This window comes from Mirounga leonina, unplaced genomic scaffold (assembly GCF_011800145.1).
Source record: "Mirounga leonina isolate KUSES-001 unplaced genomic scaffold, KU_Mleo_1.0 Mir_129, whole genome shotgun sequence".
In the NCBI taxonomy this organism is placed as follows: Eukaryota; Metazoa; Chordata; class Mammalia; order Carnivora; family Phocidae; genus Mirounga; species Mirounga leonina.
Genome location: NW_023270323.1, coordinates 37,558,935 through 37,584,278, shown reverse-complemented (window position 1 = coordinate 37,584,278; position 25,344 = coordinate 37,558,935). Strand labels below are relative to the sequence as shown.

The window sequence follows — 25,344 nt, the reverse complement described above, 5'->3', positions numbered from 1 at the left end:
GGAGCATGGGAGGGAAGAGCCACTCACCCACATAAAACACAGGCTGACCGAGCTCTGGAAGGCATGGAAGAGATGACCATGCCCCAACTCTCACTCTGCCTTCCTGGATGTGGCTGCTCCCTGGGGTTCTCTTGCTCTGATTTCTATCATTCCCATCTTGTCCAAGTCCTTAAAGTATGGTGGTCCATTCATGGACAAAGAAGTATTCCTCCCCTTGTTTCTCTTTAGCAAATACTTCTGTCCTTATACGAGATGAGCAAACATTTTTAAAGGAAAAATTTACTAAATGTGAAGAGGAAAATAGATTTCTAAAGAATAGGTTTCTAAACACAAGATCCATCTATGCTCACTTACCCTCAGTGGACTGGCACAGACCCTCAGATATCTTGCCCAGCTTTTTTTCTGACCCAAGTTCTACCTGTCATTTGGCATTGGGTAATGGGGACCTGTCTGGTTTCCTGATCCTGGAAGGTGGTCTAACTATTCAGTCTGTGTCATCCTGAGACAAGTTCCCAAAAGAGTTTAATTAAACTTTGATTATTTAGTAAAGGAAACTATTTCCTTCTAATATATAAAAGAAGAAATGCACCTACCCTTCAGAGTTTACTGCGGTGATAATAAATTAGATTAACTCCATAGACCTCTCAGGAAGATTGATCTCGTTGCATTATACTCAATTTTCATATTTATTGAGAAAACCTCTCCACCCTAGATAATGCAGTGACATGCAAACCCATCTGCTTCAAAGACCCTTGGCTCATAAAAAGCAAAAACCATTAGCTTCCAGGGGAAGAGAAGGAACTATTCCACCTCATGGTCCCAGACAAAGACCCGCTGCCACTGGAAAAGAGATAGGAAATCCTCCAACCTCCCACAGTCTAGGAGCATGCTCTCTACCACTGAGGAAGAGGGAGAAATACAGGCTATCTGCTGTTGGAAGAGGGGAAGAAAACTTACTCAGGCCCAGGATCCTGCACTGATATAAAGCAAAGGTCTTCAACTATTGGAGGTGAGGTGAGAAATTTGCTCCTACCAAAGTTCCCCACAAATACAAAGCAAAGTACCTTGCCATGAAAGGGCAGAAAGACTGAGAAAGCCTTAGCACGGAGGCCCAGGCACACAGCATGTATCCCTCACTGCAAACAGAGCAGGAGAACTGAGAAAACCCATGTCCCCATCAGAACTATTGCACTAAGCAACAAGCAGTATCAGTATGCCACTTTGTGGGGAGTAGGGAAATAAGAGCATGAAGAGAAAACTTTGTGGCATAAGTGTGCAGGGCCCACTGAAGGCTGAGGGTGGAGCAGGAAAATTAAGAAGAACCGTTTCTTCATGCCAGGTTACATACCAAGTACAAGTATCAGTCATCCTCTGATGGAAGAATTTGAAGTCTATGTTGTACTTAAGGTAAGCAGAGCAATAATAAACTCAGCTAAACTACTGACTAACCTGACAGAAGAGGAAAACATGTCCATTTCCAGAGGCAACTACCTTTGACCTTAGTGTCTGATGTTGTTTTACACGTTTCTGACATTCAATTAAAAAATAAGAGACGCAAAAAGCAACTAAAACCAAGTCATTGTCAAGAGCTAAAGCAGCCAACTGAGGTAGAAACAGATGTTAAAACTAACAGATAGAGATATGAATAATTATGATCAATGTTAAATCCTCTAGTAGAAACAATAGACAGCTTGAATGATAGATGGAGAATTTTAGAAAAGAAATGGAATATATATATAAAACAATCAAACAGAAATTCTAGAAATATGGGGTACCTGGGTGGCTCAATTGGTTAAACATTCAACTCTTGATTTCAGCTCAGGTCATGATCTCAGAGTTGTGATATTGAGCCCTGTGTCTGGCTCCTTGCTGAGCATGGACCCTGCTTAAGATTCTCTCTCCTTCTCCCTCTACTCCTTCTCCCCTTAGTCATGCACACACATGCTCTTCTCTAAAAAAAAAAGAAAGAAAGAAAAAGAAAAGAAATTCTAGAAATAAAAAAAAGCACAGCATCAGAATTGAAGAATTCTCTCAATAGACTTATACGCAACTGGATGTAACAGAGAAAAGGATCAATGAACTTGAAAATAAATCAGCAGAAATTATCCCAACTGAAACACAAAATGAAAACAAAGTGGGGGAAGAACAAACAACAATAACAAAAACAATAAAAACCCAGAACATCTAAGAATTTGGGGGACAATACCAAATGGTTTAATATGGATGTAATTGGAGCACCAGAAGGAGAAGGAAGAGAGAACAGTTCAATAGAAATATCTGAAGGGATAATGGCTGAGAATTTTTCCGAGATTAATAGCAACAACAAACACAAATCCAAAAAGTTCAGAAGAATCCCAAGTGAGAAAAATTAGGAAAAAAAATACATCCGATCATATTACAGTCAAACTGCTGAAAACCCCTTTCAAAGGGGAAAAAAATCTTGAACTGAGGAAGAAAAAAAAAGCATTACATATAGAGAACAGAGATATGAATGACAGCAGGCTATCAGAAACTATGTAATCCAAAATACAATATACAAATGTCTTTAAAATGCTTAAAGAAACAACAATAACAAAAGTCAACCCATAATTCCAGAATTTTATATCCCGTGAAATATATTTCAAAATGAGCATGAGAAGTGGGACTTCTGGAATGATGGAGTAAGGAGCTCAATGGACTCTTTAGCAAAGCAATTCAACTAGTGAAAAATAATTTTTACTTATTTAAAGTCTCTAGAAATTGTCCTAAGGGGATAGAGCAAATGGAGAAACATTCATTCAAGAAAATCTACTAAATATCAGTAAAAATAGTAGTATTTGAACCATAACCTACTTCACTATTCCCCCAGCTCTTCATTACAGAAACTCTATTCGTGTGCAGCCAAGAAAATGGGAGTTTCATCTCCCAGCCAGCTCCCAGGCTGGGACTATAGTTTCAGGCCAAGATGGACAGGGTGCAGATGTTTCTCATCTTTTCTAGGAAGCTCTATTCTAGGCAAGTCCGGCTAAGAGGATCAGGTCTCTCCTCCTCCACCCAGCCCTCTATTCATAAGGCAGAAGCTCTACCCCAGACACAAAAGGCCAGATGTGACTGGGGCCCCAATCACCACCACTCCAGCTCACTCATAGGGTGGAGGGTCCATGCCTGGAGGGGCAAGTTGAGAAGACCAGGGGCTGCCAACTCCTTCCCCCTCCTACCCCAGTGCATACTTATAGAGCAGGGGTGTCAGTCCAGGGAAAGCAGGTCCTCACATCCAAATAGGTAGAGTAGGGCAAGGGTTCTGCCCTGGAGGAAAGGCAGGCCATAGGGACAAAGAGCTTTGCAGCTCTGAGAAAACTGACTTTATTTGGAACTGAGAGTGAAGAACTCCATGCCTAAGGGCATTGTTGAAAAACAATACAGATTTTAGGGGAGGGCAATTAAGAAGTGGCTGGCAGCTCCTTGACATAGAAAAACAGCAGAGCAGCTAGAAGTTTAATGGAGAGAATCAAGGAAAGAGGCAGTCATCATCAAGAGGTGTCCTGGGTCAGAGTCAACTCTGGGGGTCAGGAAGGCTGTGCAAATACACTCGGTTGCCCCCACTCAGAGCCATCAGGACATGGGGCAATGCTGAAAGCACTCCCCAAGCTGGACACAGATTCATCAACACAGGAGAGAAGACTCACTGGCCCAAGGGGCTTAAATCCAACCTCTGACCAAACAGAATGAACAGTGAGCTGCTCTAAGGGGCAACTCCTAGAAAAACAGGCTTAAAAATAACATCACAGTCATCCCTGACAACCTGTGCATGCCAAAGTTTGCATCCCCTGTAAGAGCAAATGCAATTAGAAGTAAGAGGCTTAATTCTCCCTGTTGAAAACAAGGGAAGAGATTTCCCTTGCTTCTCTTTTCTCAGGTCATTTACTTTAGAAAACTTTTAAGTGTAAGTACTTTCTCCTCTCTTTGAAATGTATATAAATCCCTTTGAAGACTAAATCAGCCTTTTTTTGCTGTGTGACCCCGTAATGTCTAGAAAGACCTGGGAGTCATCAAGGGAGAGACCACTCCTGTCTCCCAGTTTCTGCAGGAAGGTAGGAGTCTAAATTCAGTGGGGCCTTGTTCCAGGTTGCAAAACTACATCCTGTCATAAAGAGAAGTTTGTTTTCCTCCTGGATAAAGTCAACACAGATGGCCACTCCAATTACCAGGTAAAACGAGTATGAACTATGTGTGCCAAAGGTGCTGCCGAGTCCTCTTACTTGACAAGACATTGTCTATCTGGAAAACACGCACATAATTTGTTGTATCTGCTTGGTTATATGTCAGGGTGAGACTTCTTTCAGTCTTGGCCATGTCTTAGCGGATTGCCTGTGATACACGTGACATCCTGGTTTAATGCTTATTCAATGACAAAACTGTTTTCTCTCTCTCCTACATCTGTGGTGAGGTTTTCTGGGTTGGGAGAAGAGTTTGCTTTTAATTCTATTTCCCCAGCACCTCTCAGGAGCCATCAGGGTAGGAAGCTCCGAGCTACTAGCTCCGGGCTGAAAAAGTACAACAAAAGTTAACTCCCTGAACTCGAAACCACATCCCCCCAGTGGTAAAAGTTCAACCTCCAAGTGGCTAAGAAGGCTTAAGCACAAACTCTGACCAACTTTGTTCTTTTTCAAGATTGTTTTGGCTATTCTGAGTCCTTGGAATCTCTCAAGGAGATTTTGAAAACGACCCTAAGCAAAGCACCTATATTAGGGGATGATCTTATAACCTCAAACCTAACAGGACGTCAGCAAACACAGTTTGCACAGTAAATTTTAAAATAGTTTTAAAAACTACTTGCTTTGCTTATGAATGAGAAAACATTTACTCTCCCAGGAAGCTCTCTCTTTCTTCACTGCCTGTTCAAACCTTTTCCATTCATTAAGATTCAGTTCACATTCTCTCTGACCACTCCAGGTCACATTACTGCCCTTCCCTAAACAGTTACTTATCTACCATTTATATAAGGCAACAGAGTACTTATTTACATGTGGTTTTATTCTCAAATTGTGGCAGCAAAATTCCTCAAGGTTAGAGACAATGTCATAATCTTTTTTTTTTTAATTCTTACCTGCTTTAATTTGAAACATCAATCTACATTTATTGGATTGAATACTACTCTTTAAAGTTTTTCTCAGACCTTGAGATACATTTATACCTTAAATAAATTAAAGAAAAAAATACATTTTCTTAGTTAGACAATCTAGTATAATGTTGGGCACAATGGTATGCAACTGACATCTTTGTTAAATTTAATTAGGAGGTGAGGGGTTGCAGCCTAATATCCTGAACATTTTTCCTTGTGCCAGGCAAATGACCTTGGTGTTTTGCATGAATAATTTTATGTAATTAAATGTAATAAAATGTGAATCACATGTTAACATTATTACACGTCTGGGAGGTGAAAATAAGATATATTATTTTTATCAACTTATAAATGTTGGTTAAACTGATTTAACTACATAAGAGTCTATTCCTCAGAGTCCTAACTTACTGTCTTGACCCACCCCATCACCATAAAAATCTCAAACTTAAAATATTCAGTATATTTTATAATATTGCTAAGAATATTCTCCAATAATTTATAGTGATAAGTATTTTTTAAATATGCTTACAAAAATTATCAGAAGCATCTAAAAATGCTTTCATTTTATGCATTTAAATTATGCCATGGAATAAATAATAATTTACTGCAAAACAATTATTTTATCTCTTTCTGTGGTGTCTTCCCTTGTACCTGAGAGTTTGCTTTATTCATATTAAATTCACATGACTGTCAAAATATTTAACTGTGGATGCCAGAAATATTTTTCAGATCAGGGCAAATAGTTAGTGGAATTTTTTTTATTATTTTTCTACAAAAATAGTTACTGGAAAATATTTGCTAAAAATATTCATTGTGAAATGTGGTAGAATGATTTAATGTTGGAACCACAGCTTTAACTCAAATACTGTTGGCATCAGTAAGTACATGAGTCATTAAGTGGAATAAAAAAGGTATAGCACTTATCATTCTTGAATTATTAAAAAGATTTTAGAAAGATACAAATTTAAACAAAGTAGCTTATAGTATACTTGTATGCCTCATAATATTTGGCACATTGTAACAATAAGTGGAAACTTTTTTTTTAATCACATTACTGTATGTATGACTATCAACATTTCCAATGGTGAGATTTAATGAGTGATGGGGATAAGTTACTTGTATGTTAGTCTTTTGTAACAGGCTCAACTATCACATATTTTAAATATTGACTCATGCATCTACCTATCATCTGGATCTCTGCCTTTATGTTCACATGGTATTCTCCCTGTATGAGTGCCTGTCTCCAAATTTCCCCTTTTCATAAGGACACCAGTCATATTGAATTAGGGCCCACTCTAATAATCTCATTTTAACTTGATTACCACTATAAAGACTCTATATCCAAATAAGGTCATATTCTGAGATACTGCGGGTTAGGACTTCAATGCATAAATTTGAGGGGACCACAATTCAACCAATAACACTAGGATTATTGCCACTAGTAAAGCTTTCTGGATTTCCCAAATATCCTTGAATTTCATAAATGTCTTTCATACCAAGTATCCTTCATGCCAAGTCTATAAAATATTTTCATTAGTAATACCTCTAATTAAAGATAAGTATCTTAATTCAATAAGTAAACAATTGAGATTTAGCATATCAATTCAAGGAGATCGTCATTAATCTAGTATAATTACTTTATGGGCACTAGTGGGGATAAATGCTCATACAAGCTGTGGCATTGTGGAAAGACTTGCGGGCTGGAAGTTAGGAAATACAGAACCAGATCCTAACTCTGACATTCACTCACCAAGGGACCCTTTACCATCTAGACTGCCACTGCCTCTTCTCATGGAGTTTATATGGTCTCTAAATTACAGAACATTCTCTGATTCCTATTCTATTTGTACTATTCTTTCCTATCCCCACACACCAGTATGAGCAACAGAGAGATAATGACATAAATAGACAAGCAAATTTGCAGCATCCGCTGACAGACAGATTTTTAGAAGTGGAAGACTTTTATCTACTGCCCTCATTTAACAGACAAGAAAATGGAAGCCTCAGGAGGTTAAGTGACTAGTCCTAAGGCACTTATAACATCATTCCTAGCTTGAATAACTTCAAAGGGGCAGCGGTCCTTAAATTGAATCCACAGACCTAGGGGTCCCCATGGATGAACTTCAAAGGTCTACATACCTCTTGAGAGTTTGTGTGCAAAAACTGGTGTGAATATGCATGTATATATTTCATTTTTTTTTCTGTTGGAAGGAGTCCTTAGCCTTCACCAAATTCTCAAAAGGATCTCCTTTGTTCAAATAAATCTTTAGCTCCTATGCTTCAATGCTTGGCATATAAGAGATAATTGGTAGCCATTAGTTGACTTATGTATATTGAATTCTTAACCAAGAAAAAGTTAATAACCACTGAAATAGAATAAAGTAGAATACAGTCATTCTCTGGAAATGATCCTCACTGTCTCCTGTTCTCATAATGTTCTCATAATGCTCTACCCGTGTGGAGTCTTTCGTCGCCCTGCAGTTCCAAGTCCTAGATGAATTATGCAATATGTGCTTGTCTACTAAACCAATTAAGAAAGATATTTAAATCACAATTTCATATCCTTTAGGAAATTATCCATCTTTTTATTTAACTTTACTATTTTATTTAATTAACAAGGGTTTAATGGCAGTTAATAAATGATATATTAATTAATTTAGGGAATTACTTTGTTATTTCAATTAATCTTAATTAATTAATCTTAATTCAAATTTTTAAATGCCTGTAATTTTCATTGGTCCCATCAAGTAAATCTGAATCTACAGTCAATTAAATCTGAGTTACCTTACTTTGCCATTAGTCCAAGTACTAGAAAAAATCCCCAGAGTATTCAGGACATGTGCTGGAACAATTACCAAAACAGGACTTTGAAAAAGGCAGGGTAATACCTTAGGCACAAAGCATGTGGTATTATAAGCAGAGAGCAGCAACACCATAGATTAGGTGCTCAATAAATATTTGACAAATCAATGAAAGAAAGAAGTAGCAGCTAATGCTCCCAAAAGGACAGAAGACCCTCTTGAACAGGTGATAGGACATCCATCAGTGGATGATGGAGGGTGATGTAATGGTTGAATCTCTATCAGAAAGAGCATGTGGTATTGTGGGACATTAATAAATGGCACCAAGTTAATGATGATCAATGTGGACATCAAATACAACTATCTGTATATAGTTATTAAACATTTCTTTTTGGTGACTTATTACTAAGAACTTGCAAATATGGAAGCAACCCAAAGTTCCAGAATGGGGCCTCAAGACAGAAGAAGTATAATACTCTGCAAGAAGCAGACCAGGCCATTTGTGCTGCAGATGGGTATGATAATGAGTTACATTTTTCTTAAAAACCTACAAATGTTATTTGCAATAATTTATACTCTTCAGAAGCATTTACAAGTGATGATTCACTTTGTCAATGAAGATTAAAAGCTGTCTTCTTTACAAAATTAGGTCTTACTCATACTTGTTCCCCAATTCCAACAAAGAGTAGCTGCTTAAGAAATGACTGGATTTACACTTATACATTTATTTATACTTATTTATTTATATACTTATAAACACTCTTTATTAAATATACTTACTTATGCTTTATTAAATATACTTATTTATACTTTATTAAATATACATATTTAATAAAGAGTGTTATTAAATATAATCAAGAAAGATCCTACAAAGTCTTGCTATTCATCTTATCTAGCTTGCTAGACTACCCTGTATCACAAAGAGTGGATTTCTCATCTTAGAAACTTCCCAAAAGAGTAAATTATCAGTTTAACATCTAGGTACCATCTAAAAATTAAAGAAACTAACACAGGAATTCTAGGTACTCCCTTGGCGAGCGCCAAGACAATAAGGATCTTCCTGTCTTTATACCCCCTGGAACAAAGATTCTTGATATTTTAGAGAGAAAAGAATCAGACTTTCAATGAGACATCAAATTTAAACCATTTATCTTATCTGAAGCTGACATTTCTTTGTGTTGAGTGTTATTTTCCTAGCAGCTGAGAATGAAGTCTTGGCAGAAACTGTGGATGCTCGAATAAGGTATTTTGTTGTTGCAAATTCTATTTTAAACTTATTCACATTATGACCCATTCCTTCGGTGGAAGACAAGGCACTTCTTGAAATGATGTTGTAGAAGGATATTTAATAAAAAAAGAAATGCCCGTTTTAATTTTTTTCTTTTTTATGGGATATTGAAAAATATTTTATGTAATTAATAAAAACAAATAAATATGGTAGATATAAATTGCAGAATTGTGGACTGCAATTCAGAAATACATTCCAATATTTGTGCAACATTATTACACAGAAATATTCTTACTTTCTAAACTTCTTCCAGCTACATCAAGAGTTGTTCTTGGTGGAAGAACAGTATGGAAATTTTTCAGGGTGGAAGAACCTGTCTTAATGACCACAGGAACGTATGGATATTTCCTCATAGTTAATCCAAGCAATTGCCAGCAACAACCCTAAAAAAAGACTATGGATAGCTGAGTATGAAAAAACGTGAAGTTCTTAAATGCACCATCTTCTATACTAACATATAAAGATTATTTAACTTACAACTTCAAAAAGGAGTTGATACTACTGAATCATTTCAGGTCACTGGGTAACCTGTGGTCAGGTTCAACTAGCCCCCTAGCTCTAGAGTCCATCACAAATATGAAAGTCATTTAGAGTATTTAATCATCGATTGTAGCTCTCTGCCCGAATTTTAACTGAAAAAGTTAATGCTTCTGTTGTGTACTTACACATGTGATGAATACAAGGAAATGAGAATTTAAGTTGTCAGAGATGATAGTTTTCCCGGCCCTGAAAGAAAAGAGGGTGTGGAATTCAGAGACCACTGAGAAAATTTATTTATTCATATAAAAATTATGACTATTGTGTGCTAGGCTAAAGATAAAACGAGCAAGGCAGAGATAATTGCTAATTGTATGGAGTGATATATTTTCTCCCCACAGGTGATTTCTGAGCATCTTCTATATATCAACATTGTAGATTTGGTGGTGGTGGTGGGAGAGTGGGGGAGGGGAGGACCCATAGTGCCTAGTCTTGAAAAGCAACAATAAAATCTATTTGTGGTAGAGATATTGAGGACACACAGCATTAAAAAAATGAAAGGAGACAACTACAAGACATTATTTAAGTAAACGTTGCAATGGCCTAGGCCGAATCATTATTTAAGAGTAAGATTATTTAAGTAGAGAAGTTAGACTTCAGTGCTCTGACACATATTTCCTTTCTGTGGGTGTCTGTGAGGCTCCCCGGCACCCTCCTGAGGTCTCCCTTTGACATTCACCATCCACAGCCTCAGAGTCAATCCAAGGCCAAATAACTACAGTAATTTGATAAACTAATTTCTACTAAAGTGTCATGGGAAATCGTTTAGGGTATTCTCCTAAATAAAAAATAAGAATTTTAACTTCAGCCCTGTGGAAACACGGAATAACAACAATGCCTTGTATTCTCATTGTGCTAAGTTATTCAAACATCAGTGCATGTTAGTGTGTCAGGCAGTAAAGGGCTATGAAGATGAGTAAGATGCTAACCCCATCTATGGGGGGCCTCATTGCTGTCCTCAGCTATTCATATCTGAAGCCAACACCTCTATAACTAACTTGTGTTGATATTAATTTCCCTGTTAATTGGCTTGTTTCCATTTATTCTACTTTATATGTGTCATATTTGGTTGTTTCACCTGTTACAGTCCAACTTCCTTAGGAGCATTCCATCTCCTTAAAATCAGAAACCATGTCCTCCAGTCTTTTAGTCTTTTTTTTTTTTTTAACTCTCTTTATTCCATCTCCCCAGTCCCCAAGATAGTACGTTTTAAGCTATGGCTTTCTATCAATTAACAGATCATGAAAGCAATTTGTAAATCTCCTATCAACATCTTTATTTAATTTTTTAAAAGATTTTTTACTTTTAAGTAATCTCTATACCCAACGTGGGGCTCGAACCCACAACCCCAAGATCAAGAACCGCTTGCTCCACTGACCAAGCCAGCCAGGCGCCCATCCTATCAACATCTTTAAATGAAATAGAATAGAACCTAAGAGAAATGAAAATTCCAGAGTGCCTCACCCAAGGTGAAGGTAAAGATCTTTGTAGAACTCTGATACAGTGAGGGCTGTGTGTCAGTGTGTGTTAGGTTAAGATATAAAATGTAGTTCTTACTAAATTGTGGTCAGAACACTTGGGAAACATGGTCAGGTATTTAATAAATATTTGCCTGAAACCTTTTACAAATTTATTTGGATCCCCCTAGCAGTTGCTCCCAGGTTCCTGGCTTATTTCCCTTTGGCTTTGGCTGGTGGTTTCCCATGTTGGTTCCAAGCATCACCTGATGACCCCAGTTTCGACTCTGCCTGCTCCTTGGATCATAGGCTGACCCCTGCACACTCTCATCTACATCAACCCAGCATGGTGGATGCCTCTTGACACCCTTCCCCCACCCCTGCACTATACCAGATGCAACCTTGCGCCAAGAAAAAGCCCAAAAATGATGCTGGCAAAGCTCCTGGTATACATAAATGCATACACTTGACTCTTTTAGGGGGCAGGGTCTAATATCTTCTTTCTATGTTAAAATAAAGACTTTACTATATACGGGGGAGAAGACTCAGGAAATTAACAGTTTTTAGAGCTGCCTAGGAGTAAAACTCTAATTCATGGAGGAGGAGCACTTAAACTTATGATCTTAAATTAGCAACTCAGTCAAATTTTGAAACTAGAGCAGAAAAAAATCAGCATTTTTGAAGAAATAAGTCCTGTGAGAGAAAAATTCTAATTACTAGTTATTATCTGAGGTGATAGTTATTATAATAAAAATACTATTTTAAAAGGTCAATTAGAATCAAAATTATACTGCAATTATACTTTTCCTTATTCTTGCTTCATACATAAAGATATAAATTGAAAATTAAATTAAGTATTCTTATATTTTTAAGAAAATTCCTAATGCAGATGCTTTGCTTTTAAAATGGCCTAGAATGGACTTTCTTCTACAATTATTTTGGTCAAAATACAGAAACTAGGTACTGGTTTGGGGGAAATCTGTAGCTTTTTACATTGCTATGATAATAATCTACATTTTCACATATTTGTACAGTCATAACATTCTCCCCATAGTTTGCCCTGGAGCCATAAATGACTATGTTGGTGCCATCAGTTGTTCTTATGACATCTGGAAAATGATCATTATCTTATTTGCTGCCATTTAGCCAATGTAGAGAAAACAACTTACAAAGGCTGTTTCTTTTACAAGAGGCAGCTGTAACTTGATGAAAAACTGCCAAGGATTCCTTTTACTGGATAATCTATATTAAGTACACACAAGCTGGAATGGAGATGCCATGGAAAAATTGAGGGATATCCTGTCTCCCCAGCATAACTATATGAATGGTCCTACTGCCTTGGCTTGGAAACCACTGAACCTTGAAGAAAGCTTGGTGAAGAGCTATCAAGGTATCTATGAAGTCAGAAGGGAAGTCCTCGAATAAAAAATACTAGCACAGTTGAGAAATACACTGTTGCCCATTTTCTAGCATCAGTACTAGTAAGAGTGTGTAAATCAGTGAGAAGATAGGTAGGTAGGGGGCTAACTTACTAATACCAAACCTCTAGTGATGGTTTGAAGCTGATCCGAGTGCTTCTGAGGGTTGAACTGGTCCATAAGTCACAGCTCTGCCCTGACTCAGTTCTGCATTCCAGGAGAGCAGAGACTAGCATGTGGGACATGGCAAGTATCCGCTAAATGTTTGTAACAGTTGGCTTCATCTTATAGACCTATCTTTGTCCTCCTTTCATTACCATTTTCTCATTTATTTCCTATTTCTTCTATAGGTTTCCTTCATGGAAGGGACAGGAAGGCTTATAAATAAATACTACATAAAGAGAAGTGAAATGCTATTAAAGGTAAAAGGAAGAATGTAAATAGTGAGTGCCATAGAGGACTTATAAACCAATGTGCTATGGGGTCTCAAAGGATGTAGAAGTCACACACAGACAGAGCATCCAGGTGAGGTTTCATGAAGAAGTGATTTTGACATGGTTATAAGCAATGCAAAGGAGTGTGGCCAGCAGAGAGGATTCTGAAAGATGAAGACAGCCAAGTGTAGTTCATTGAATAAATTTTACTCAGTTATTTACTGATTCTAAAAGAGAAGCTTAGAATGCAAACCATGACAATATAACCTGGAGTATCGGCATAAACAACAGTGAACCAGAAAGTCTATCTTTTCTTTTGGCCATGAAGAGAATAATGAGAGATTCCTGTTGAGAGAGGAAAACAAATTTATCAGAATTTAGAAAGATACTCCAGGCTATTATCTGAATTTTTAAAAAGCATCTGTAATTTCTATTATTCATCTTACGGTTGTCTTAGTCTATTCAGGCTGCTATAACAGAATATCATAGACTGGGTGGCTTATAAACAACACAAATTATTTCTCACAGTCTGGAGCCTGGAAAGTCCAAGATCAAGGTGCCAGTAGATTCAGTGTTTGGTAAGGACCCACTACCTTGTTCACATAGGCCATGTTTTTTGCTGTGTGGAATGGGGAAACTCTGATCTCTTGAGCACCTTATAAGGGTACCATTTCTATCCATGAGGACTCTACTCTCATGACCTAATACCTCCCAAAGGCCTCTACACAACATCACATTAGGGATTAGGTTTCAACATATGAATTTGGAGGTAGGGGAGAGACACAAACATTCAGTCTATAAAAATGGTCAAAGTCAAATTGTATTACTTTCCAGTCTAACAGTTACTACTCTTGGTCCAATAGAACCCACTTATCATCTCCTTATATCTCATGCTCACCTCCACCTGACTGCTTGAACCTCACCTGAAAGTAATGTCCACTTCTAGGACATCCTCTGAGGTTGTAGAAAACTAAGGCTGTCTTGTGAGAAGGATTTCCTAGGCTTCCCAGCACTACTTAAGTCCTCTGAGATTTGCCTTTACCTTATGGAGATCTGGCACATGATTATACCTGCCATGAACCTGATGAACTCCAGAGGGTGAAGCTTCAAGGACCTTCACCAGAAGCTTCACCAGACACTTTTATGTGTACACCCAAAGAATAAGGCCTTGAGGAAAAACTGGAGTCCCTTCACTGCCTGTCCAGGCTCCTTGGTGAAATTTGGTTTCCTGAGGACCATTCATTTGCCCCAGTGGCTGCCATACAGTACAAGATCCTTCTCAAGAGAGCCATCATCTGCTGCTTACCCACGAGGGTATGGCCATACCCCACGACTTCCATAGGCCGTCAGACAGGTATACTACACATGCCTAAATCTTTCATTTGCATCGAGAGAATGGGAGTTAACCACCACACTCATCTGTAGTCAGGATGCTTGATTGATATCTTTTCTCTCAAGATCTCACCTCCTCTAGTTTCCCACAGCACTAGAGCCTTGTTTTTAATGGTGCAGTTCACTGGAGCCCTAATTTCCACACCTAGAACATTGCAGTCTTATTTCTCAAGACAGCATCTTGCTTCCTGAATCCCTTCCTGATACACTTTTTATACAACCCTTCTAAATCCTAAAAGCCCTGCTTCCCAGTCTTGTCTTGCCTCTTGAGTAAGAAAATTTTAATTCTGATTCCAGACTGGATTGCACTAAAGCAGTCTTTTCCAAAATTACTTAATCATAGTCATCAGGTGCATTCATTAAAAATACAGAATTCCAAGCCATCTCCTAGAAGTTCTGGTTCAGGACATCTGGGGTAGGGCCTGACAATGTATTTTTAACAAGTACCCTAGATGATCCCTAGGAATTTTTTGGCATTTGGGAAAATACTGAATTGGAGTTTGCTGTGCCTTTGTAGACCTGATAATTTCTAGTCTCTTTCTAGAGGGCTTGTCAACACTTTTGTCCCAATTAATTTCTCTGGTTCCAACCCCAGCCAGCCTCAGTCACACCCCTCTTTCTTACATACTCCCAGCATCTCTTACAGTCAGGGTCACCCTGACCATGACACTTCTTTTACCCAGAATGACCTCCTTGGCCTATGATTCTGTCACTTGCCTGAGAACCATCCCTACCAGAGAGCTCCTACCCATACCTCCCCAACCCCTTGGGTCAGTTTCCTTGGACAGTGTTACAGGACCATAGCAGGAAGGAATTTCCACACTTAATGGACATGGTGATTTTTATCTCTTCACCTCCCTCAGAGGGCACCAGCTCTTTATACCCATTACCTTCTTTTGGCCCTTGTTGGCAACTTCCTCTTTTCTGGACAGCCTGTGATGTAAGCAGCCTCTTTATAATTCTTATACTTCAATAAGAACAAAAATGCTAATTCAAAAAGATATATGCAGATATGGTGGAGTAGGAGGATCCTGAGCTCACCTCATCCCCACAGATACAATGCAATAACACCCACATCAGTGTAAATAACCCAGAAAATAACCCAAAGACTGGCAGAACAGACTCTGCACAGCTAAATGTAGAGAAGAAGGCACTATGAAGATGGTAGGAAGGGCAGAGACACAGATGGGAGGCAAAATGTCCGCAGGACGGGGCGCCTGGGTGGCTCAGTCGGTTAAGCAGCTGCCTTCGGCTCAGGTCATGATCCTGGGGTCCTGGGATCGAGCCCCACGTCCGGCTCCATGCTCAGCGGACAGCCTGCTTCTCCCTCTCCCTCTGCCTGCCGCTCTGCCTACTTGTGCTCTCTCTCTATCTCTCTGTCAAATAAACAAATAAAAATCTTAAAAAAAAAAAAAAAAAAAAGTCCGCAGGAGGGATATCGAGAGGGGAGAGGAACAGACCTCATACTGGGCATCCCAGGCACAGAGGATCAACACTGGGAAGATGAATTCCCATAACATTTGGCTTTGAAAACCAGAATGACCTAACTTCATGAGTTCTTACAATCAATGGGGCTTAACACCTGGAACTTTAAAAATCAGTGGGCTTGGCTCTGGGAGAACCAGAGGGCAATATGAAAGTGAGTCCCCACCCTTAAAGAGATAGCACAACAAGTAGCTTGCCAAGATATAGCACAGAAGCCGCAAACTGAAAACCACCTGGGTATATGGGAGGGAGATTTGTTTACTAATATCAGAGCATGTGCGGGAGGGGCAGGGATCTTTGGGAGACTTCTCCAGAAACAAAGGAGTTGGTGGGCACCATTTCCCTCCCTGCCTGTCGCCTAGACACACAGACACTTGCAGGAACCAGAACAACCCAAATACTCTCCACCTAGCTTACTAACAGCATACTCTGACCTGTCCTTCTCTTACAGCCCCACCTCCTCCAATATACCCTTGGCAAGAGTCCATCCAAAGTAATGCCACAAGCCTGGCAGTGTGCAAGACTCCCAACAGGGACCAGCACCACTACAAAATGACTCCTACCCTGGGGAGAGGGAAGATAAACACACATACCAGTCTGACTGCAGCCCCAGCAGTGGGCTGGGGCAGACATCTGGTCTGATGGCAGGCCCCCCCTACCAATGAAAACATCTCAGAGGATAACACAGGGAGAGTGATTCAGTGCTTCCACAGCTCTGACAAATGCCTGGTCTGACCCAACTCAAGTCCAGCATGGCTCCAAACTGGCCCACTAACAACATAAGGACAAAATCCTACCCACAACGAGCAAAGACAGCAATTGCAGATGACTGAAGGCAAACGTGGTTCAGCCACAATAGTAGGGTGCACATAACATACACAGGAGATACCTCTGAAGTACCAGGTTCTGGTGAACAGGGGATATTGCATTGCAGGACACTAGAGGACCTCTTCTTCATAAGGCCACTCTTTTAAGAGCAGGAGACATAGATGATGTTCCTAAACATAGAAACAGACACACAGAGAGTTAGACAAAATGAGAAGACAAAGGAATACATCCCAAATAAAAGAATAGGACAAAATCACAACAAGAGAGCTAAATGAAATGGAGATAAGTAATATGCCTGATAGAGAATTTAAAGTAATAGCCATAAAGATACTCACTGGACTTGAGAAAAGAGTGGAGGACCTCTTTTGAGACCCTCAACAAAGAAAATGTTGAAAAGAACCAGAGATGAAGAATTCAATAACTGAAATTAAAAGTACACTGGAGGGTATAAACAGTAGACTAGAGGAAGTAAAACAGCTCAGCAACCTGGGGACAGAGTAATGGAAAGCAACCAAACTGAACAGGAGAGAGTAAAAAGAATAATAAAAAATGGAAATAGATTAAGGGAAATCAACAAAACCATCAACTGTAATAACATATGCATTATAGGGAGGAGAGAGAAAAGGGGGCAGAAAATGTATTTGAAGAAATAATACCTGAAAACTTACTGAATCTGGAGAAAGAAACAGAAATCCAGATCTAGGAAGGACAGAGATTCCTCAACAGAATCAACCCAAGGAGGTCCATACCAAGACATATAGTAACTAAAATGGCAAAAAGCAGTGATAAAGAGAGAATTTTAAAGGCAGCAAGAGAAAATAAAACAGTTACATACAAGGGAAATACCATAAGGCTATCAGTTGATTTTTCAGCAGGAAGTTTGCAGGCCAGAAGATAGTGGCATGATATATTCAAAGTGCTCAAAGAAAAAACTACAACCAAGAATGCTGTATCCAGCAAGGCTATCATTCAGAATAGAAGGAGAGATAGCATTTCCCAGACAAATAAAAGTTAAATGAATTCATGAGTACTAAACCAGCCCTACTAGAAATGTTAAAGAGGACGCTTTGAGTGGAAAGGAAAGACAATAAGCAGGAGTAAAAAAAAAAAGTAGGAAGTACAAAAGCAGTAAAATTAAGTACATATATAAAAATGAGTCAAGGGATTCACAAAATAAAAGGATGCTAAACTATGATACCATATACCCAAACTGTGGCAGAGAGAGGAATAAAAATTTACTATTTTTAGAATTTCAAACTTAAGCAGCCATCAACTTAATACAGACTGCTATTATGCATAAGATATTGTATATAAACCTAATGGTAACTACAAACCATTTGAGAAGAGAACAAAAGAAAGGAACAGAGAAGAACTACAAAAATAACCATAAAACAACTAACACGATAGCAAAAAATACATACCTATCAATAATTACTTTGAATAGAAATAGACTAAATGCTCCAATCAAAAGACACAGGGTGATGGAATGGATAAAAAAAAGCCAGACCGGGGCGCCTGGGTGGCTCAGTCGTTAAGCATCTGCCTTCGGCTCAGGTCATGATCCCAGGGTCCTGGGATCGAGCCCCGCATCGGGCTCTCTGCTCAGCAGGAAGCCTGCTTCTCCCTCTTCCATTCCCCCCTGCTTGTCTTCCCCCTCTCGCTGTCTCTCTCTCTCTCTGTCAAAATAAATAAATAAAATCTTTAAAAAAAAAAAAAGCCAGACCTATCTATATGGACCCAAATAGATAAAATCACAAATGAGAGAGGAAAAATAACAACCAACACCACAGAAATACAATTTATAAGAGAATATTATGAAAAACTATATGCCAACAAATTGGAAAACCTGGAAGAAATGGATAAATTCATAGAAACATATAAACTACCAAAACTGAAACAAGAACTAACAGCTAACACGGTGGCAATAAATACATATTTATCAATAATTACTTTGAATGTAAATGGACTAAATGCTCCAATCAAAAGACACAGGGTGATGGAATGGACAAAAAAGCAAGACCTACCTATATGCTCCCAGAAGAGACTTGTTTCAGACCTAAAGACACATGCAGATTGAAAGTGAAGGGATGGAAAAGGGAAGTGAGAATAAAGCTGGGGTAGGAATATTTATATCAGACAAAATAGACTTTAAAACAAAGACTGTACAAAATACAAAGAAGGACACTATGTAATAATAAAGGGGACAATCCAACAAGAAGATATAACAATTGTAAATATTTATGCACCCAAGGTGGGAGCACCCAAATACATAAAGCAGCTAATAACAAACATAAAGGAAATAATCAATAGTAATACAATAATAGTAGGGGACTTCAGCACCCCACTTACATTAATGGATAGATCATACAAACAGAAAATCAACAAGAAACAGTGGCTTTGAGTGATACATTAGACCAAATGGATCTAACAGATGTATTTACAACATTCTATCCTAAAACAGCAGAATATACATTTCTTTTCAAGTGCACATGGAACATTCTCTAGAATATATCATGTTAGGCAACAAAACAAGTCTTAACAAATTCAAAAAGATCAAAGCCATACCATGCATCTTTTCTAACCACAACACTATGAAACTAGAAATCAACCACAAGAAAAAATCTGGAAAGACCACAAATACATGGAAGTTAAATACCATGCTACTAAACAATGAATGGGTCAACTAATAAAACAAAGAAGAAATTAAAAAAAAAAACAGGGAGACAAATGAAAATGAAAACACAATGGTCACAAATCTTTGGGATTCAGCAAAAGCTGTTCTTAGAGGGGAGCATATCACAATACAGGCCTACCTCAAGAAGCAAGAAAAATCTCAAATAAACTACTTAACCTTAACACCTAAGTTAAAGGCATTAGAAAAAGAACAAACAAAATTTCAAACCAGTAGAAGGAAGTAAATAGTAAAGATTAGAGCACAAGTAAATGAAATATAAACTTAAAAAAAAAACAAACCTAATAGGACAGATCAATGAAACCAGGAGCTGCTGCTTTGAAAAAATTACCAAAATTGATAAAACTCTAGCAAGACTTATAAAAAATAAAAAAGAAAAGACCCAAGTAAATAAAATCACAAATGAGAGAGGAAAAGTAACAGCCAACACCACAGAAATACAGTTTATAAGAGAATATTATGAAAAACTATATGCCAACAAATTGGACAACTTAGAAGAAATGGATAAATTCCTAGAAACATATAAACTACCAAAACTGAAACAGGAAGAAATAGAAAGCTTGAACAGACCAGCAAAGAAACTAACTAACCAGCAAAGAAACTAACTAACCAGCAAAGAAACTAAAGCAGTAATTAAAAATCTCTCAACAAACGAAAGTCCAGGGCCAGATGGCTTCACAGGCAAATTCTACCAAACATTTAAAGAAGAGTTAATACCTTTTCTTCTCAAACTATTCCAAAAAAATAGAAGAGGAAGGAAACCTTCCAAATTCATTCTGAGGCCAGCATTTACCCTGATACCAAAACCAACTAAAAAACTACAAAAAAAAAAAAAAAAGAGAGAGAGAGAACTACAGAATAATATCCCTCATGAACATAGATGCAAAAATTAGCAAACCAAATCCAACAATACATTTTAAAAAGCATTCATCACAATCAAGTGGGATTTATTTCTGGGATGCAACTGTGGTTCAATATTCACAAATCAATCAATGTGATACATCAAGTCAATAAGAGAATGGATACAACACATATGATCATCTCAACAAATGCAGAAAAAGCATGTGACAAAGTGCAACATCCATTCATGATAAAAACTCAATAAAGTGGGTTTAGAGGTAACGTTCCTCAATATAATAAAGGTCTTATATGAAAAACACATAGCTAACATCATACTCAATGGTGAAAAACCGAGAGCTTTTCCCCCCAAGGTCAGGAACAAGACAAGATGTCCACTCTCACCACTTTCATTCAACCTAGCACTGGAAGTCTTAGCCACAGCAATTAGCCAAGAAAAAGAAATAAAACGCATCCAATTTGGTAAGGAAGAAGCAAAACTTTCACCATTTGCAGATGACATGATACTATGTATAGAAAACCCTTAAAGACCCAACAAAAAACTACTAGAACTGATACATGAATTCAGTAAGGTTGCAGGATACAAAATCAATAGGCAGAATCCATTGCATTTCTATACACTAATAATGAATGAAGTAGAAGAAAGAGAAATTAAGAAAACAGTCTCATCTGTAATTGCACCAAAAAAAAAAAAAAACCTAGGAATAAACTTTACCAAGGAGGTGAAAGTCCTGTACTCTGAAAGCCATAAAACACTAATGAAACAAATTGAAGATGACACAAACAAATAGAAAGACACTCCATACTCATGGACTGGGAGAACATTGTTAAAATATCCATAGTACTCAAAGCAATCTACAGATTTAATGAAACCCCTATCAAAATACAAGCAGCATTTTTCACAGAACTACAAAATTTTTATGGAACCACAAAACCCCGAATAGCCAAAGCAAACTTGAAAAAGAACAAAACTGGAGATATCACAATCCCAGATTGCAAGATATACCACAAGGCTGTAGTAATGAAAATAGTATGGTCCTGGCACAAAAACAGACACACAGATCAGTAGAACAGAATAGAGAGCCCAGAAATAAACTCAAAATCATATGGTCATTTTAGACAAAGGAGGCAAGAATACGAATTGGGAAAAAGACAGTCTCTTCAACAAATGGTGTTGGGAAAATGGAACAGTTACATGCAAAAGAATGAAACTGGACCACTTTCTTATGCCATATACAAAAATAAACTCAAAATGGATTAAGGACCTAAATGTTAGAGCATAAAAAGCCTAGAAGAGAGCACAGGCAGTAATTTCTCTGACATCAGCCATAAAAACATTTTTCTAGATATATTTCTGCAGACAAGGGAAAACAAAAGCCAACTATTGGGACTACATCAAAATAAAAAGCTCTTCACAGCAAAGGAAACAACCAACAAAACTAAAAGACAGCCTACTGAATAGGAGAAGATATTTGCAAATGACATATCTGATAAGGGGTTAATATCCAAAATATATAAAAAGGTGATGCAACTCAACAACAACAACAAAATAATCCAGTTAAAAAATGGGCAGAAGACATGAATAGGCATTTCTCCAAAGAAGACAGACAGCCAACAGGCACATGAAAAGATGTTCAACATCACTCGTCATCAGGGAAATGCAAATCAAAACCACAATGAGATATCACCTCACACCTGTCAGAATGGCTAAAATTAACAACACAAGAAACAATAGGTGTTGACGAGGATGTGGAGAAAAGGGAACCCTCCTGCACTGTTGGTGGGAATGTAAACTGGTGTAGCCACTATGGGAAAAAAGTACAGAGGTTTCTCAAAAACTTATAAATAGAATCACCATATGACCCAATAATTCCACTACTGGGTATTTACCCAAAGAACATGAAAATAATAATTTGAAAAGATGTATGCACCCCTATGTTTATTGCAGTATCACTTACAATAGCCAAATGATGGAAATAGCCCGTGTCCATTGATAAACGAATGGAAAAAGAAGATATCTGCATAAATGATATCTGCATATCATTTGCAACAACATCAATGGATTGAGAGGGTATAATACTAAGTGAGTAAGTCAGAGAAAGTCAAATACCATATGATTTCACACAAGTGTGGAATTTAATAAACAAATGAACAAAGATAAAAAGAGACAAGCCAAAAAACAGATTCTTAATAGAGAACAAACTGATGGTTACCAGAGGGGAGGGAGGTGGGGAATGGGTAAAATAGGTGAAGGGGATTAAGAGGACACATATCATGATGAGCACTGAGTAATGTATAGAATTGTTGAATCACTATATTGTACACCTGGAGCTAATATAACACTATACATTAAATTAAAATAAAAATTAAATTAAATTAAAAAACATACACATTCCATTTTTATTGCAGCATAATTTACAATAGCCAAGAAATGGAAGCAACCTAAGTATCCATTAATAGATGAAATGATAAAGAAGATGTGGTGTGTGTGTGTATATACATATATAATGGAATATTACTCAGCCATCAAAAAGAATGAGAGCTTGCCATTTGTGACAACAGGGATGGACCTAGAGAGTATTATTTTAAGTGAAATAAGTCAGAAAAAGACAAATGCCATATGATTTCACTTATATGTGTAATCTCGAAAATAGAAAAGTTAAACAACAAACAGAAAGAGACTCATAAATACAGAGAGCAAACTGGTATTGCCAGAGGGGAGATGGTGGGGGGGGGTGGGCTAAGTAGATAAAGGGGAAGAAATATAAACTTTCCATTATAAAATAAATAAGTCACAGAGATGAAAAGTTGCAGTAATGTTGTATGGTGTTGGATGGTAACTACATTTATTGTGGTGAGCATTATATAACATACAGACTTATCAAATCACTATTGATTTGAAACTACATATGTATGATACATATATATGATATATTTGAACTACATATGTATGATATACATATGTATGATATATTTGTGTCAACTATACTTCAATAATTAAAACTTTTTAAAAACTATATATAAGGGACACCTTGGTGGCAGTCATTGATCCACCAACGCTTGATTTCAGCTGGGGTCATGAGATCAAGTCCCACCTCTGCTCTGAGATCAGCTCAGAGTCTGCTTGGGATTCTTTCTCCTTCTCCCTCTGTCCCTCCTACTCATGCTCTCTCTGTCTCTCTCAAATGAATAAATAAATCTTTAAAAAAAAAAAAACCACCAGTATATAAATATATGCTCTACCACACTGTTAAGCATTTGCCTATATTCCCAAATAATTTTCCTAGTTGTCTAATGTATACAAGATTTGTCTTTTCAGTTTAACTATATCTAGTAATTATAATAACTTACCTGTATTTATGCAATCCATTTTGTAAACACATATAATACAATAAATATATTTAAATTTTTCTTTATAGCAATTTTCTCCCTGAGAATAGATCCCACACCCACAATTTGTTTCTTATTTTTAGTTATTCCTCACAGCACTAGAATGCACAGATACACAGTGAAGGATTTAAGGTATACCACAACTGAATGATAGTAAGAACTTGTGATCAACCTAAAAGACAAGAATGCTTGGAAATCACCTGTTTGAGGTATTTAATATGTCAACCATGAAATGTCAAAGGAGAAGAAAGTTCTGCATTTTTAGTTCCTTGGGTCACCCTAGACATCCAAGAGGTCCATTTATCAACCTACTTGATAAGTGGAAAATAAAATAGAACAAACAACTATACCCAAATTTCCCCTCCTGCCTGAAAATAACAAATGTGAAGGTTGATGAAAATCTAGAATGTGATGTGATGTTTTCCACGTTTACGTTGGCACAGATCCAAAATGCAAGTGGCTAGTTGATTTAGGGTTAGTAAAGCAAAGGAAATCAGGAAGGAGTAAGTTCCTCTACCCAGAATTCAGCTTCTGGAGACTCCTTTTAGAAATCATGATGGTCTTCTCTGACGTACTTCCTTTTGAATCAACTGCATTTTGAAAGATAGAAAGCTCTAACAGAAAAAGTAAGGGATGGGTGTGAGTTAATGAGTAAACAATCATCCACTAAGCCCCTAGTACTTCCCAAGCTCTGTGCTCAGTACTTTGTGCATGCTATCTTGATTCGTCTGGACAGCACCTTATACACAAGAAAACTGAAGCTCTGGGAAGTGAGGTAACTTGTTCCAGGTCACCCAGTGGCCGAGTCAGGCTCCTAACCAAGGGTGGTCTGAGTGGAGAGACAAAGTTCTTTTCCCAATATCAAGTTACCAATTCAACTCAACCAAAGGCTATTGAGCACTTGTGTCAGGCACTGTTCCAGCACTGGGGACATGGCATAGAACACAAATAAAGTCACTGCCGGAGTGTAGAAAGTCTACATTCCAGGGGTTCCCAAATCATCATTCAGGATATTTAAGATTATTTAAGATATCTCTAGAATGTCTAGAGAGACACTGAGAAAGGAATGACAATGCTAGCCAAGTTTTAAGTCAATAAGAACCCCACCCAGAGATTTTTGTATTCATTTTTATAAGGCTCTCTAGAACCAGGGTAATTTGTTTTCTTTATTTCAAAATCAATGAAGGGCAGAGAGGATATGCAGACACTGATGATATCCGAAAGGATTTGACTGATACCCATAAATGTTAATTTCATGATTCATCTGCTCCTACAATTACTCCACAACACCAAACTGTATTATATACCAGTAGACCCCAGGGTCCACTTTGGTAATTATTTCTTGTGTCATATTTAATAAAAGAAGTCATCTTCTCCATCCCACAGAGACACTCCATGTAGCTGCAATTGTAATTCTTATTCTGACCTTCCTTTGACCCACAAATTTCCAAAGACTTTGGAGAAGAGTTTAGACTGGCCAAAACTATAAAGAAAATTGAATTTAGCAAGTCATTTCCAAGAATCTCTAAAGTTTGTTTACATAATTGAGCAATGTAGAATCATTCTTGAATATCAAACAGAAAACTTCTGCACCCATAATTTCTCCACTTTATATATTTATTTATTTATTTATTTATTTATTTATTTATTTATTTATTTATTT

General features: G+C 37.5%; 1 protein-coding gene across 1 annotated transcript in view; it reads right to left on the bottom strand.

Moving 5' to 3' along the window:
* NMU (neuromedin U) overlaps nt 1-25,344 on the bottom strand; it is a 145,522-nt gene that overhangs the window by 102,116 nt on the left and 18,062 nt on the right. Inside the window, exon 2 of the mRNA XM_035004941.1 lies at nt 9,856-9,916. Within this exon, the coding sequence (XP_034860832.1) occupies nt 9,856-9,859 (4 nt within the window). The 5' untranslated portion in view covers nt 9,860-9,916. The remainder of the gene's footprint in view (nt 1-9,855; nt 9,917-25,344) is intronic.